The sequence below is a fragment of the Globicephala melas genome, chromosome 13, assembly GCF_963455315.2.
Source record: "Globicephala melas chromosome 13, mGloMel1.2, whole genome shotgun sequence".
NCBI classification, from domain to species: Eukaryota; Metazoa; Chordata; class Mammalia; order Artiodactyla; family Delphinidae; genus Globicephala; species Globicephala melas.
Genome location: NC_083326.1, coordinates 73,698,836 through 73,714,866, shown reverse-complemented (window position 1 = coordinate 73,714,866; position 16,031 = coordinate 73,698,836). Strand labels below are relative to the sequence as shown.

The 16,031-nt window shown below is 42.5% G+C and overlaps 2 protein-coding genes across 4 annotated transcripts in view; both read left to right on the top strand.

Annotated features, from left to right (window-relative positions):
- Positions 1 to 6,855: 6,855 nt before the first annotated feature.
- LOC115855353 (small ribosomal subunit protein eS27-like) lies at positions 6,856 to 7,014 on the top strand. The gene has a single exon (XM_060310135.2). The coding sequence runs from the start codon at positions 6,856 to 6,858 to the stop codon at positions 7,012 to 7,014; it is 159 nt and encodes a 52-aa protein (XP_060166118.2).
- Positions 7,015 to 10,435: 3,421 nt separating this feature from the next.
- The window catches only part of LOC115855349 (BICD family-like cargo adapter 1), a 96,617-nt gene continuing 91,021 nt past the window's right edge, over positions 10,436 to 16,031 (top strand). For all 3 annotated transcript variants that reach the window (XR_009566330.1, XM_030860526.2, XM_030860524.2), the window contains exon 1: positions 10,436 to 10,911. Coding sequence is in view for 2 of the 3 variants with exons in the window: in XM_030860526.2 (XP_030716386.2) it covers positions 10,477 to 10,911 (435 nt within the window). In the remaining variant the exon portion in view is untranslated. The remainder of the gene's footprint in view (positions 10,912 to 16,031) is intronic.

The window sequence follows — 16,031 nt, the reverse complement described above, 5'->3', positions numbered from 1 at the left end:
CAATGCTCTTTGCTTACAGATGGGAACTGAGGAAGATGGGGGAAACGGTCACTCCACCTGTAGTCACCCTGGCCCAGTAAAAGAGAGGCGCTTCCATTCCCGCAGGTATGGAGCCATTGTGAGCTGTTTCCTATCGCCAGGCCTTGACTAATGCTTTTCCAACTACAGAGAATAACCTTTCTCCTCCTGTCAAGTATTCTAGCCCTTCTCTTCCATCCAGTGTAGCTTCCTTTAAGGAGGTTTCTTCCAGATGAGGAAACTCTTTTCATTTTCAAGCCCATTGATATAATTCCTGACCAACATCTCATCAACAACTCACTCTTAGAATTGCTATGTTTATACTGATTATATGCTTGTCTTATTTCCCTGGGCAGGCCAAATGTCCTCAGCCATAGCCAGATCGAAGGGCATGATTGTGTGATTCTCCCTCTTTTTTCTGGCTTTCTTGTTTCTGGCAATAGCACCATCATTCTGTTTCCCAGGTTAGAACCTCAGAGGCATCTCTGCAGCCTTCTTTTTCCTCATTTCCACTCCCTAATCTCCAGTCAGTCTCCAAATCCTAGCAATTCTTTCTTTTCGGCCTCTCTGACATCTTTTCCCCATTTCCATCATCCCTTTCATCTAGACTCTTCCAGCAGCGTCATAACTGGCCTCCCCGATTCCCAACTCCCACCGTGAGCTCATCCTTAACACCAGTGCCCGATGATTCTCCTCCCTGAACTACAGCTGTATTCAGATCACTTCACGATTTTAAAATCTCCAGTGGCCCCCATTGTCTTCAGCTCAGCATTCAAAGCTACATAGGTGGAAAGACCACAGGTTTTATAAGCAATCTGATCTCTGTTCTAATACCAGCTCTGCCCTTCACTAGTTGCAGGATTTTGGGCAAGACCCTGACCCTCTCAGAACCTGTTTCCACATCTATAAAATGGGGGTAATAATACCCAAGTGGAAAGATTATTGTAAGTTTTAAGCTAGACAAACAATGTAAGCCAATCCTTTGGCTACTGGTAGTTGGCACTCAATAAATGGCATCTTTCCTTCTTCTGGGAGCCAATGCCAACCTATCTTTACCTTTACAACTTTATTCTTCTTCCTTGGCTGTTCTCCAAACACAACTTCCTGCCCCAGGGTCTTTGGAGAAGCTGTTCTCTCTACTTGCCTTGCCTTCCATCTTTGCCCATATAATTCCCTATGTCCTTTAAGGGCCACAGTCATGAAGTGTTCCTTGATCAGTTTTGTCAAATATTGTCAGTGGCATGCCAAGGGGGGAGGTAAGAATGTGTTGCCACTGACATTGTTGAGGATTGCCAGCTCATAGTGATAATGGAAAGCACACAGACTTTTAGTTTTATGCTACTGTATCTAATAATATCTCCCTTCTCTGAATTCCAAAAAATGCAAAGCATCGTTTATAAGGTATTTAATATACTGTTTAATATAATTCAATACTGGTTATTATTATAGTTATTTCTATTCACGTTTTCTATCCATTATTAAACTGTAAACTTTTTGAGGGCAAGTATCATAACATATAAATCCTTGTTTCTCCTGCATAACAGCTTCTATGCAATAAATGTTCTGGATAAATGAAGAGGTTAATATCAACCATACAGACCAAGTTAATATGTAACACATCTGGCATTCTGAGATCAAGGTGGCTTTTTTTGGCCGCACTGAGCGGTTTGTGGGATCTTAGTTCCCCAGCCAGGGATCAAACCCGTGCCCTTGGCTGTGAAAGTGTGGAGTTCTAACCACTGGACCGCCAGGGAATTCCCAAGGTGGCTTTTTTTAACGTCTTATTGTGTGAGCACTGACTCTGTGCTAGGCAATGTGCTAAGTGCTTTACATACATCATTCATTATAAAAATGTATCAAGTTCCTACTCTATCCTAAGCACTGTGCTAGGCCTTAAGAAGACATTAGTGAACAAAATTGTTTACTTACACAATGCCTGGTGGCCAGAGAGGTTAACTAACTTACCCAGGGTTATTCAGCTAGTAACTGGGGGAGCCTCAGTTGGAAACTGGGTCTTACCCTAGCAACCATGTTCTTAACCACTATATTATATTTCCTCTGGTGTGAGCTATAGAGAAGCCATAGGAGACTGGTGATTGCCCAGTTTGACCACACTCTCTTACACAAGCAATGATGGAATCATTCTCGAGGATAGGGATTTGTATTTTCCTAAATCCTAAAGGGCTTTTATAATGTTAATACCAAACCCATACCAACTTCTGATGGTTACTTAATTAATACTTACTGGCCAACTACTTTGATAACTATATAATCCAGTGGACTTCTTCATGACTTGAGAATTTCAAAATTTACCGTAAAAAATTAATCCCCAATAAAAGCTTATTTCTCCCAGTGACTGTCAAGTATAAATTAAATTACCAATATTAACTGGTGCATTATTCCACCTGTCTTCCCAGAACACTTAACTTGCCTACATACACACCTCAGACACAAACAAAACTACATTCTGCAGAACAGGCAATTAAACCTTGACTCTTCAGATAATGATGTTTCCTTTTATCACAGAAAGGCACCAAGAAGCCCATCTAGGCTTTTTACTAAGAGCAAGAAGGGTAGTAGTAGCAGTGATAACACAAACTATGAAAAATAGATTAAAGGCATTTTGCCTATCCACCAGCAAAAGTTTTCAGTTGTCCTGGCAACTGGATGATATACTACTTCTACAATCAGTTTACTCTGAAAATGACAAAGAAAAATAAAGAGAAAATGGGGGGGAGGGGAATTCACTTAAGAAACAGTGTTATTATGAGCAGTATCAATAGGTATAATTAACTTGCCAGCCAACAGATTAAATCAGAATGTGATGCAGAAAGAATAAGACATAACAAATATTTGGCAAATTCTTGAAATGAAATAAAACTAGGAAGTGTCTAGGGGCTTCCCTGGTGGCGCAGTTGTTGAGAGTCCGCCTGCCGATGCAGGGGACACGCGTTCGTGCCCCGGTCCGGGAAGATCCCACATGCCGCGGAGCGGCTGGGCCCGTGAGACATGGCTGCTGAGCCTGCGCGTCCAGAGCCTATGCGCCGCAACGTGAGAGGCCACAACAGTGAGACGCCCGCGTACCGCAAAAAAAAAGCAAACAAACTAGGAAGTGTCTAAAAATAGCTTCAGAAGAATGATCTATGTACAAAACACATCAGTAGTGTGTTTAGGGCCAAAATCATTGAAAAGAAGTAGGAAAATGTGAGCACAGAAAATTAAATCACAAATCTTTCTATATTTGGGCATTGGAAGACCCGAAAATACCCAACTCTTGAGCATAAAGCAGTTGTTTTCTGATGAGTTTGAGCAGTGGAGACTGCCAAATCACTAGAAGAGAGAGTGAATGTAGGGAGCAATTTAGTCAATGTTGGGAGCGATTCAGCCCAAAACAGAAGGGTTTTGTTGTTGTTGTTGTTTATTTGTTTGTTTGCCTAAGTGGTATGGCTCTATTATGAGCTGGTTTCCAGATGTGAATTCTTAAGAGCAACCAAAGGCACCCTTGGGCTCACATCACAGCCTCTCTTGTGTATAACCCATTTATATATTTCTCAGGCAACAAATCCCATGGTCAGATTGTAGAAGCCTGTTGTTTTAGATCAGGATTTCTCAACCTCGGTGCTACTGGCATTTAGGGACAGATAATTCTTGTTGGGGGTGGGTGCTGCTGTCTTATGCATTGCAGAGTGTTTAGCAGCATCTCTGGCCTCTATCCACTGGATGCCAATAGCGACCCCCATCCCCAGTTGTGAAAACCAAAAATGTCTCCAGATACTGCTTAATGTCCCCAGGGGGCAAAATCACCCCCAGATGAGAACCACTGGTTTAGAGGATGCAGAGATGATCATCCAGCCCAACCCTGTACCATACGGATGAGGAAACCAAAGCCCAAACACACTGAATTCCTTTCTCAAATGTACACAGCTGGTTAAACACAGATCTAATCCAGGAGCCTCAGGTCATCACTCTCAGTAACTGCACTATATGCCAACTTTAGTCATTTGCATACCACCGTCATGATTTTGCTCTACCCAATGACACTTTATTATTTATTATTTTTATTGAGTTGACTATTTTTTAACTTGATAAATTTATTTTAAAAGGAAATGGAGGGGCTTCCCTGGTGGCACAGTGGTTGAGAATACGCCTGCCAATGCAGGGGACACGGGTTCGAGCCCTGGTCTGGGAAGATCCCACATGCTGCGGAGCAGCTAAGCCCATGCGCCACAACTACTGAGCCTGTGCTCTAGAGCCTGCAAGCCACAACTACTGAGCCCGCATGCCTAGAGCCTGTGCTCCACAACAAGAGAAGCCAGCACAATGAGAAGCCCACGCACTGCAGCGAAGAGTAGCCCCCGCTTGCCGCAACTAGAGAAAACCCGCACACAGCAATGAAGACCCAACACAGCCAAAAATAAGTATATAAAATAAATTTATTTTAAAAAAAAGGAAATGGGGAACTATATTCAATACCTTGTAATAGCCTATAGTGGAAAAGAACCTGAAAAAGAATACATATATAACTGAATCACTTTGCTGTATACCGGAAAACTAACACAACATTGTGAATCAACTATACTTCAATTAAAAAAAAAAAAAGGAAACAGGCATATAAAGAAAAAGAAGTCAGACATAAAAGATATGAAAAATCACGGTGTCAGAGGGAGAAACCTGTGCTTTTTTTTTTTTTTTTAAGTCCTCGCAGCTTGTAGGATCTTAGTTCCCCAACCAGGTATCAAACCCGGGCCCCTGCAATGGAAGCTCGGAGTCCTAACCACTGGACGCCAGGGAATTCTCTGTGCTCAGTTATTTTATGTATTTATTTTTCAAGCACCCACACTGTGCCTACCATGTGCCAGGCACTATTTTAAGTGCTGTACATACATGAAATCTTTTTATCTTAATAACAACCTGAAAGTAAAAGGGAAAAGGGAGTGTGGGGTGGGGTTGAGGGGACCCTGAGAGGATGAAGGGAAAGGTGGGAGGGGCTGCCAAGGTGAGAACCTAGAGATGGGAGGGGCTGGGAAGGAGTCCCAGCAGGGCATGCTGGGGCACCGTGATAGGTAGCAGAGAAAGCACACGCCTACACCAGGCAAGGCAGGGTATCTGCTAAAGACTGACACTACTGAGCATCAGCCACTGAAGTTAATGTTTTTCCCTTAAAAATCAAGTTGAGAATCAGTAGAGGTACACACACCACACTTTGCAAAATGTTGAGTCAATTCGTCTCCAAAAAATATAAAAAGCTTTTGGGTAACATTTTAGGAATTTTTGAGACTTTTATGTTCCCACGACTAGTTCATAAGTAAAATATAAAACTTAAAAAAATGCACACACACTTACAATTGCTGAATGAAAATACCAAGTGTAGAACTGCTTTATCACGTTTTGCCAGCTCCTCATGTTTCTTCCACACTTAACTTTTCAAAAACAAATTTTCTGTAATATGTTTTGTCTTTTACACTTTCCAGTTTTTGCAGGTCAGGATGCTAATAAAAATAAACAGTTTGAGGAAATTCGATGAGTGTTATCATATTTGGAAATATCAGGGTTTCTAAAAAATAAAACATTTCATGCTTTACTCTTAGTGATGTGACAGCACTTATGTGGAAATCCATCCATTGCACGTTAAGTTGGGTCATACCTAAGTTCACCAAAATATCCAGGTACCAAAAGCAACACTGAAGCAAATATATTATAAAGGAATATAAAAATGATGAAAATGTGAGGCTTAGTAACTAAGAGCAAACACTTTAGAGTTAGACAGCATCATAGTATCACGTCCTAGTATATACTAGTGTTATATACCAGCATTATAGGGTCATTGTGGGGATTAAATGAGCTGTCATAAAGGATTTAAGGAATTAAATGCTAAATATATTCTAGCCACTATTATTATAGTATGAAGCAGAATAAACTAAATAATAAGCTTCTTAGAAGTCCGAGGGTTTTTATATCTTTGCTTTGATGAGTTTTGAATCCTGCCACTAATTTCCATGTGGGGAGGTACTTGTTCATTCTTCTTAGCTTAGGGTTGACCTGTCTCGAATGGCTTTAAATCAGCAATTTTCGAAGTGTGGTTCATCAACTCCTGAGGTCCCAAAGAGCCTTTCAGAGGGTCAAGGAAGGAAGCACTATTTTCATAATAATTGCAATGATAGTAATTCTAATTTTATTAATAAGAGTAAAACTAATTTCATAATCTCATATTTTATTTCATAATTTCATGTTAGTAGACATAATACTAATTGTCTAGTACTATTTTTGTTTTTCACTGTGTTGACATTGGCATTGGTAATGCAAAAGGAATAGTGGGTAAGTAACTCTACTGATACCTTAGCATGATTCATGACAGTGGTACCAAAGCGAGTTATTCTTCACTACTATGTGCTCACAAGAAGAAGAAGAAGAAAGCTAATTTCATTTAAAAATGTGCCTGATGAAGCAGTACTTTTATTAAATCCCAATGCTTGAGTACACATCTTTTTAATATTCCATGTGATGAAATGGAAAGTACCGATAAAGCACTTCTGCTGCATACCTAAGTATGTTGTTGTCTTGAGATAAAGCCCTTGTACCATCATTTGAATTAGGAGTTGAACTAGTCACGTTTTTCATGGAACACCGTTTTTACTTGAATGAATGATAGACAGACTTTGGTATTCAGATTTGGGTATCTGGCAGATATTTATTCAAAAATGAATGTACCACCCTTTCTGGCAGTGACAACCTCCCCACGAGAACGTGCCTCTCGCAAAGGATCCCCTTCATCCCTCTCCAGAGGAGAAGAGGAAACACAAGAAGAAGCACCTGGTGCAAAGCCCCAATTCCTGTTTCATGGATGTGAAATACCCAGGATGCTATAAAATCACAACCATCTTTAGCCATGCACAAACAGTAGTTTTTTGTGTTGGCTGCTTTACTGTCCTCTGCCAGCCTACAGGAGGAATAGTAAGGCTTACAGAAGGATGCTCCTTTAGACAGAAGCAGCACTAAAAGCATCCTGAATCAAAATGAATGGGAAACCATCCCAATAAACACATTTTGGATTAAAAAAAAAAAGAATGTACCAAGTCTGTCACTTCAAGGAAAACAATAGACACTATGGTTACCAATGATAAAACTGGAGCTTTCCAGTAGAAATAAGAATTTTGGAAAACTCATACACACCTCAGTGAGCTTGATAGCTTGCCAATACATAAAGACCTTTCTGATGAGATCAGTGGTTATATTAATGAATGGTATTTTAAAATATATATAGTATAATGACATGTGACAATATTTGGAAGATCTGCATAACTCAGTGAACCAATATTTTCCCAATGACTGATACATACTTTTAAAGAATCAATCACACATGGGTAAAAGATCCATTCAAAGCGAAAGGTAGATCAGTGGATTTCCTTGATGTGGTTTTAGATTCCACCTTGCAACTAACCTTTAAGAAGCTATCACTTGCTGAGTTTTGGTGTATTATCAAAGAAAAATATCTTCAACAATCAGAAAAGGCTATTAAAATATTCCTCCTTTTCCCAATTGCATCTTTGTGAGACCAGATTCTCTCCATATACTTCAACCAAAACAAAACATCACCACATTGAATGGAGAGGCAGATATAAAAGTCCATTTTCTACTGTTAAGCCAAACATTAGAGATTTAGAAAAATGAAAAACAATGCCTTTCTTCTTGCTCATTTTTTTTTGGAGGGGAATATATATTTTTCATTAAATACATTATGTTAAGATTTAACAGGTTTATTTTAAATATTTAAAATTAAAATTTTTTCTGTTTTAATTTTTAATACAGTAAATATCAATATCTAAACCTATATAAAGTTTTTTGATATCTTTGATGATTTTTAAGAGTGTAAAGAGGTTCTGAGACCAAAAAGTATAAGAACCACTATTCTAAATAGTTCTCCAAACTTGGGCTGGTCTCCTTTGACTATTCACAAGAAGATAGTACTTAGGGCCAAACCTGTAGTAGAAAATGATCACTTCCTAGTCCGGTTAGGCAGGGGAACATTGTGAAGAAGGATCCTCAGAAATTAGAGTTAGCATTGTAATAGTTCATTCTCACAGTAACAGGCAAGTCTAATAGAGTAGGACCATCGAGTTTAAGGAAGGCAAGAAAAAGACCTTTAGGGAAAGACAGGCTGCAAGTCTGCATCAGGAAAAATAAATAGCTGAAACAAACGACTTTGAATTAGGAATTCTGTTTGCTCTTGATATGTGTGTCCCTAATCTATTTATAGGAGTAACTTCTCCTTTCCTGATCAAAAAAGACAAAAGGGATTCTTCAGTTGGGTCTCACCATGGGCCCACAATTTCTGCTCAAGAGGGCATAATAAAAAGTGTGAGAACAATGCATTGTTGGAATGGTACCATGGTCAACTTTCAAAATTTAGCTCTAAGACTGATGTGGGAACCCCTCTATGGTCTGTCTCCTTTTCAGTCAACAAGAGAACAAAGTCAGCCCTGAGGCTCAGGACCTTTAGGATTCTGACCTTCAGCCTGAGGGTAGAAGGTGATGTATATACCTGAGTATTGTTTAGGCTCTGAATTTAATAAGGACAAAAAGCCATGAGAAACCATTTGACTCATTTCAGCCGCTCAGTGTCCTGAAATATTCCATCTTACTGTAATGAAAAGAATCAAAATACGATCTAACTCAAAAATGGGTTGTTGTCCAAGAGGAAAGGGAATAGTGACCAATTCTAGCTTCAGATGGGATTGTTTCTGAAAATAGAAGACAGAGCATTACCAATGAGGTCAAAGCAAGAACTGACTGGAATCACCCAGTAGGTTCTTCAGTCCTTGGTTTGATCATTGCAGTAAGCTTTCCCGATAGCACCTTGGATATAGACACAGGCCATCTTGATCACAAATTTACCTTCCTCAACACTTATATGTGAGGAAAGTAAAGAATAACGATATATATGTGAACCCTGGAGTCAGCCTGTCTGGATCTGATCCTGTATTTCTCAAGGCCTCAATTTCCTCCTCTGTAAAATGAGAAGAGTGATAGTACTGACTTTTAAGATTCTTGAGAGGATTATCTAAGATAATGCGTATAAAGCACTTAACACAAGACATGGCACATACTAAGCGCCTAATAAACGGAAGTTATCATGGAGCGTCTTTGCTTCGTTATTTCCATCTGTGAGCAGTTTTTTCCGTTGTTTCTCAACATAACCCCTTTCTTTCGGGGCTGCTGATCTCTGAGGTATCTGGTCCCTTATATCCCTGAGTCATCATCATTGAGATGCTGGGTTTCTGAAGTCATCCCTCCTACTGCTCTCTAGGGCTCCCTCTCTTGACTGCTTAGCTCTCACGGGGGCTCAGACCCACAAGCCGTGGCTGCAAGTCTCTGTCGGGCTTGGAGAAATGTCCTCAGTCCCCTTGGTGATCACCTAAGACTGAGACCCATTGGACCCAGAGAAACGCCCCAGCCCTGAAGAGGGAGTGAGGCGGGGGGTGGGGCCGTCCCCTAAGGTGAGAACAAGGCTAGGGGCGAGGCCGTGCTCGGAGGTGCGCGCGAGGCCACACCCCGAGGTGAGCGTGCTGGGGGCGGAGCCACACCGGGTGGACGTGAGGCCGGGGGCGCGGCCGCGTCGGGGAGCCGCCCGGACAGTTAAGCATGCGCCAGCTGTCTCCACGGGCGGCGCGCGCAGCCGCCGCCGGGCGTGAGGCAGCGCAGGGGTTAAGGCCGTCGGCGCCACCTGGGCGCCGCTGAGGAGACCCACGAGCCGGCGAATCGCGCGCTGGCGCGGCGAACAGGTGCCCGTGCGCGTCAGGCGCCGGCAAGGGGCGGGGAGAGGGGGCGCGGCCGGAAGCCCCGGGCGGGGTGCGGCCGTCCGGGTGAACTGGAGGAGCTGAGACAGTCAGGAAGGAGCTCGTTGGGCTGCGCGGCGCGCGATGTGGAGCCGCCGCCTCGGCCCCTGCAGCAGCCGCTGTCGCCGCCGCTGCTGCTGGGGCTGCCGCCGAGCCGAGGGACATGGAGCGCGGCTGCAGAGAGCGGCCACCGGCAGCAGCAGCAGCGAGCGTCGCAGCGACAGCGGAGCGCCGCCTGCCCCGTGAGGCGCTGCCCGGCCAGCGGCAGCAGCGGGAGCAGCAGCAACAGGGTGGTTGAAAAGCCGGCGGCGGCGTTCCTCCTCGCAACCGCCCTTCCCGCTTCGCCTCCCCTCACTCTTCGCTTTCTCAGCCTTCCCTTTGCCACCCCGTCCTCCTCCCCAGCGCTCGCGGAGCAGCTGAGCCCGGGGGCGGGGGAAGGGGGCGCGTGCCGCCGGAGCGGGGGAGGGGCGGGGCGGCGCGCGCCGCGCCCAGGGCTCTCGGAGACCCGGGGGGCGCGTGCCGCGGCGTGAGGAGAGGCGCGGGGCGGTGCGACGGGGCCCCTCCCCCTTGCAGCCTGGCGCGCGCCGGCCGGGCCGCACCGCTGCGGGCTCCGCGCGCGCGGGCCATGTCCGCCTTTTGCCTGGGCTTGGCTGGCCGCGCTTCAGCACCCGCAGAGCCGGACAGCGCCTGCTGCATGGAGCTGGCCGCCGCGGCCGGGGACGCAGTCGGGAATCCAGCCGCAGCCGCCGCCGCCCTTGTCTCCTTCCCCGGGGGCCCCGGGGAGCTGGAACTGGCGTTAGAGGAGGAGCTGGCGCTGCTGGCGGCCGGGGAACGGCCGTCCGACCCCGGAGAGCATCCTCAGGCCGAGCCCGGGCCTCCAGCCGAGGGGGCCGAACTGCAGCCGCCGCCCGCCCAGGATCCCGAGCTGCTGTCGGTGATCCGGCAGAAGGAGAAGGATCTGGTCTTGGCGGCCCGACTGGGCAAGGCACTGCTCGAGAGGAACCAGGACATGAGCCGGCAGTACGAGCAGATGCACAAGGAGCTGACAGATAAGCTGGAGGTGAGGACGTCCCTTCTGGGATGGGTGGGAAGCGGGGGGTGGGGGGGAGCCCAGGCACCCGCCTGCCGGCCCTCGGTAGCTTCGGGAGCCACTCACCCACCCCACCCCATCCCACCTTTCTTGCTCATCCTCCCTCACAGAAAACCACCTGGAAGCGGGGTAGCATGGAGGGTTTTGGATTATCAGACGAGGGCATTCATTGAACCCACCTGGCTTTCCCACCCTACTCACAGCAAACGGGTCTATGCACGGCTCCAAACACTGTGGGCCGTTCTGTATACGTACTGTACACAGCATCTAAAATAGAGTTTACAGTATGACATTTATTTGTACAGCACTGAGGTGATGTCCACACACAGAGAAATTAGAAAGTCGTGAAGCATTTAAAATATGCTCCATGTTTTCAGAGAAGTAGTTAATCGCTAATCAGGGTGTTAGCCTAAAGCGTTTCAGCTTTGGAGTTAAGGCCTCCAGATGCCCTTGTCTTAACTTCCCGGCAGCTCAGAGTTGTGGGAAACAAGTGCCCCTAAAGGAGCTTTATATAGCCTTCAAATAGTTAAGGATTAGGAAGTATGGTTCCATTGCAGAAATCAGGTGAGCCTGCGCTCCGCATGTGACCACTGGTTGTGGATTTGATTTGGACCTCAGTATTTATATGTATTTAAACAGTACTTTTCTGTTTCTGTTCTGGGTCTCACACATGCAGTTGGTTCGCCAAATGCAACCTGTGAGAACCATACAACTTTAACCATTGTTATAAATACCCCTTAAAGTGTCTGTAAGATTTCTGCCACTTCTCTGAACCAAAGTCTTTTGCAGCTATGCCTGTTTGTTTTCTTGACCTTAACTAGAAAAGGGCCTTGAAAGTGGTACAGGTTGCCACCATTTATAAAAATTAGATTTTTTTTTTTAAAGTGGGGGTAGGGGAGGTGCATCATGGCAGTGGGGATGAGCTTATCCTTTTCTGCCTGTGCATTTACTGTTGTTACCCAGTTTGGTTGCAACCAGTTCTTTTTATTCTTAGTTAGAAGGGAAAAGTACAGCCGTGAATGAGGTCCATATCACTGCTGCGGGTCAGACAGTCAGAATGTAGATTCAGAAACTTTTCTATAGTAAGAAGTGTGTCTGTATTCCAACGACATATCAAAAGTAAATCAGGGAAGAAAAAAAGGAAACCACTGTAACCCTGTAGTTCAGTTGGCCTCTTAACTAGGTCTGCCAGTCGATGAACTCCTGAGATACCTCTCTGAAAAGTGGTTTGTGAAACCTATAGGTAGACTGCCAAAAAGCAGCCCAGTGAATTGAATTGTGTAATTTTCACTTGAAGTAGAGGTCTAGGAATAAAAGGGTGTCCTTTTTTTTTTAAGAGATTTGATTACAGGCTCTATATACAAGTACTACTGCAGAGATTTATGCTTGTGATTTGAAATTCCTTCAGTGAAGGACTTGATTAAAGAGACAGCTAACTTGAAAGGAACATCATATCAGTCAGTTTGATTAGTGATAGATTTCAGGGTAATCCTGAGTGTGCAGTTATACACATCCTGGTTTCCATTTGGAACCTTTATACATGTCTTCAACAAAGGAAAAAGATATTCAAATTCTGTAACAAGAAAGGTTCTATTGTAAAAGAATAAATTACATTTGACTTTTTGCTGTTGACTTGATAGACAGTAATAAAATAGTTTAAAACTCTTATTAAACTTTTAAAAAATCTTCACTCCTCTCAGGTCAGCATATGAACTCTAGTGTTAAAAGTTTATTTTTAATTTCTGGAAGTTGGTTGCACAACAGTATGAATGTACTTAGCACTACTAAACCAACAGTACACTTAAAAATGGTTAATATGGTAAATTCTATGTTATGTATGCCTTACCACAATTTGAAAAATAACTTTTAAAAAGTGAAATATTGATCACTAATCAATATTAATGAGTGATGAAGGGGTTCAGTTGTACAGTTTCTTCTAGGTATATCTGAAAATTATCATTAAAAGTTTTTGTTTTTTTTAAAAAGTACACTTAAAATTATCAAGGTATTGTCATTAGTTTCTTGTTAATTCTTTTAGTATTAATACGAGAGTGACAAATCTCATTATAACGGGACTATTTCATTTGATACCTGCAAGTGAGTTTTCCCTTGCAAATTACACCTGTAAGTATATTTTTTAAGCAGCTTAGATTTTAGAATGTCTGCTTGAACAAATTCTTTCTAAAGTTTAATACAACCACTCTGCTAGATTTTCAATTAAATTCAACATTTAGGAGTAGAGAACCAGCCATTACTTTAAAGAACATTTGTAATTTTCTACAAACTATCAGACAGTGGAGTCGAACACATTTTCTCACGGGTTAGTTTGAAAGATAAACACGAGAGGACTCTGAGAGAATGTTGGTTTGACTATTAAATAATGAGACTGGTTTTGTTTTTGTCCCATCTGCTTACTTACTACTTCAAAATTGGCACCTTTCTAATTTCAGAACCAAGTCATTTTCAAGATCTTTTCTACTTATTCATTAGCTATTATTGAATACCTCTCCAGTTCTGTGCGCCAAACCCAAGATTGTGTTTTGTCATTTAAAACGTAAAGTACTTGATCTTACACTGCTCTCTCATTAAAGGCACACTCTTTAAAGTCTTTAAAGGTTAACATAGAAGTTTTTTAGTTAGGCATCTCTTAAAGATGAATGAAGATTCAATTTAATTTGAGAGATTGTAAGGTTTTGGTCATTTTTTTTCCACCCTTAAATTGACTATCCTGTATTTTATTCATTCCCTGAATTAGATTTTCACATGCTTAATTTTTTAATATAAATTTATTTATTTGTTTATTTTTGGCTGCATCCTTTATTTCGTTGCCGCGCTCATGCTTTCTCTAGTTGCACTGAGTGGGGGCTACTCTTCATTGTGGTGCGCAGGCTTCTCATTGCAGTGGCTTCTCTTGTTGCAGAGCACGAGCTAGTTGTGGCTCGCGGGCTCTAGAGCACAGGCTCAGTAGTTGTGGCGCACGGGCTTCGTTGCTCCGTGGCATGTGGGATCCTCCTGGACCAGGGATCGAACCCATGTTGCCTGCATTGGCAGGTGGATTCTTAACCACTGCGCCACCAGGGAAGCCCCTCATATGCTTAATTTTTCTTTTTAATGCCTTTAGATATTTTATTTCTTCTGCATCTACAGTTAGCCCTTTCGCTTTTAAAACATATCCAGCCAGGTCCTTAGTAGTTTCTTTTTTTTCCCCCAGAATATGAACTAAGTAACTTGGGTTTATACACTTTTTTCTTCAGAGATTAAATCGTTGTTTAGTTTTTTAAAAATATGCTTTTAGGGCTTCCCTGGTGGCGCAGTGGTTGAGAGTCCGCCTGCAGATGCAGGGGACACGTGTTCGTGCCCTGGTCCAGGAAGATCCCAGATGCCGTGGAGCGGCTGGGCCTGTGAGCCATGGCCGCTGAGCCTGTGCATCCGGAGCCTGTGCTCCGCAACAGGAGAGGCCACAACAGTGAGAGGCCCGCATACGGCAAAATATATATATATATATATATATATATATATATATATATATATATGTTTTTAAAGTCCAAGATTCCCTTTTTTCCCATTCTAGCTGAGAGTGAATTATCTCTTACTGCAGAGGTAATCTCTTTCCTCAATTACATTTTCTTCCCCCTTCCCTAGGCCAATTCTAATGATTCTAGCACTGTTTTCTTTTTTAAGAAGCAAAACAAGTAAGGGGAAAATGATTCATAATTGGGTAGTACATTTAGATAAGCAAACGCAGGGGTCCTTATTTGCATTCAGTGCTTGGTCCACTTAAAAAATAGTATTTTTCTTTGTATTTTTTAAGAACCATATCCTGGACCTGGGAGAATAGCACTGCTTTTTTGGTTCTTTGCAGAAATCCATTTCTGTAACAACCAATTTTAGGTGGGCTAATGATACTAACTTTTGTTTTTTCAGCGTTTTAAATAAACTTTTTTAGAATGGTTTTAGATTTACAGAAATATTGGAAAGATGGTACAGCAGAGAGTTTCCATATGCCCTGCCCCCAGTTCCTCTATTATTAACATCTTACATTAGCATGGTATACTTGCCATAATTAATGAACCAATACTAATACATTATTGTTAGCTAATATCCTTAGTTTATTCAGATTTCTTTAGCCTTTGCCAAATGTCTTTTTCTGTTCCAGGATACCACCTTGCATTTAGTTTATGTATCTTCTTAGTCTCCTCTTTCCTGTAACACTTTTAGACTTTCCTTGTTTTTGATGACCTTGATAGTTTTGACATTAACTTTTTTCTTTTTTTATTGAGGTATAATTGACATACATCATTATATTAGTTTCAGCTGTAGATATTACGTTTTAAAATACCATATAACCCCAAGAAGCAGGGAATAGCATGGGCAGAGCCTGACCTCCACACTTGCTGATACTCTGCCTAGAGTTTACTGGTTAATTTAGCCTTAATTGAAAGTATAATTCTAGGAGAAACCTTTCTTTTCTCAGAGTAGACAAAAGGCTAAATTCTGTATGTTCATTAATAGGAAAGTCTTGATTTTTTTAATTAAAGTATTGGGAAACCTGAATTAGGAAGTTTGTCACTTGTGCAAAGAAATGTAAGGACAAAATAGACTGATCAGCACCACCTGTCCTCAACCCTGCCCCACCCCCTGCAAGTGGATTAGATTGTTTTAGTTGCTTGCTTGGGCTGTTCACTAACAGCTGTTTGCTGAATATTTTTAAGTCTCTCTGTTCTTTTAGAACACAAACCTAATTTATCTGGCCTCTCAGTACCACTGTGATTACTGAGTTCTTGCTGTTTCCTTCTGCTCAATCTTTTCCATTTTGGAAAAACTCAATAAAACCAAGTATCACAGTTTTAGGCTGGTAATTACCACTTACTTCTGCATTTCATCTTTCTGAAATTTGTATAGTGACTAAAACATTCTCATTTTTGGAAGTTTAGCAAAGTGAGGGAAGCGTAGAGCAGAAAATTTTCATTTTGAGGAGTACAAGTCCCTCTCTTGTCATTCCTTTTCCCCTGTGCTCAAAACTGAGGCTGTATAAAGTATAACTATAATGTGGCTTTTTCAACAAATATACCAGAGTGGCTATATCAAAA

Bases quoted from the DNA above. Each gene is read 5' to 3' on its own strand.
- LOC115855353 (XM_060310135.2), top strand. From the start codon at position 6,856: ATGGATGTGAAATACCCAGGATGCTATAAAATCACAACCATCTTTAGC.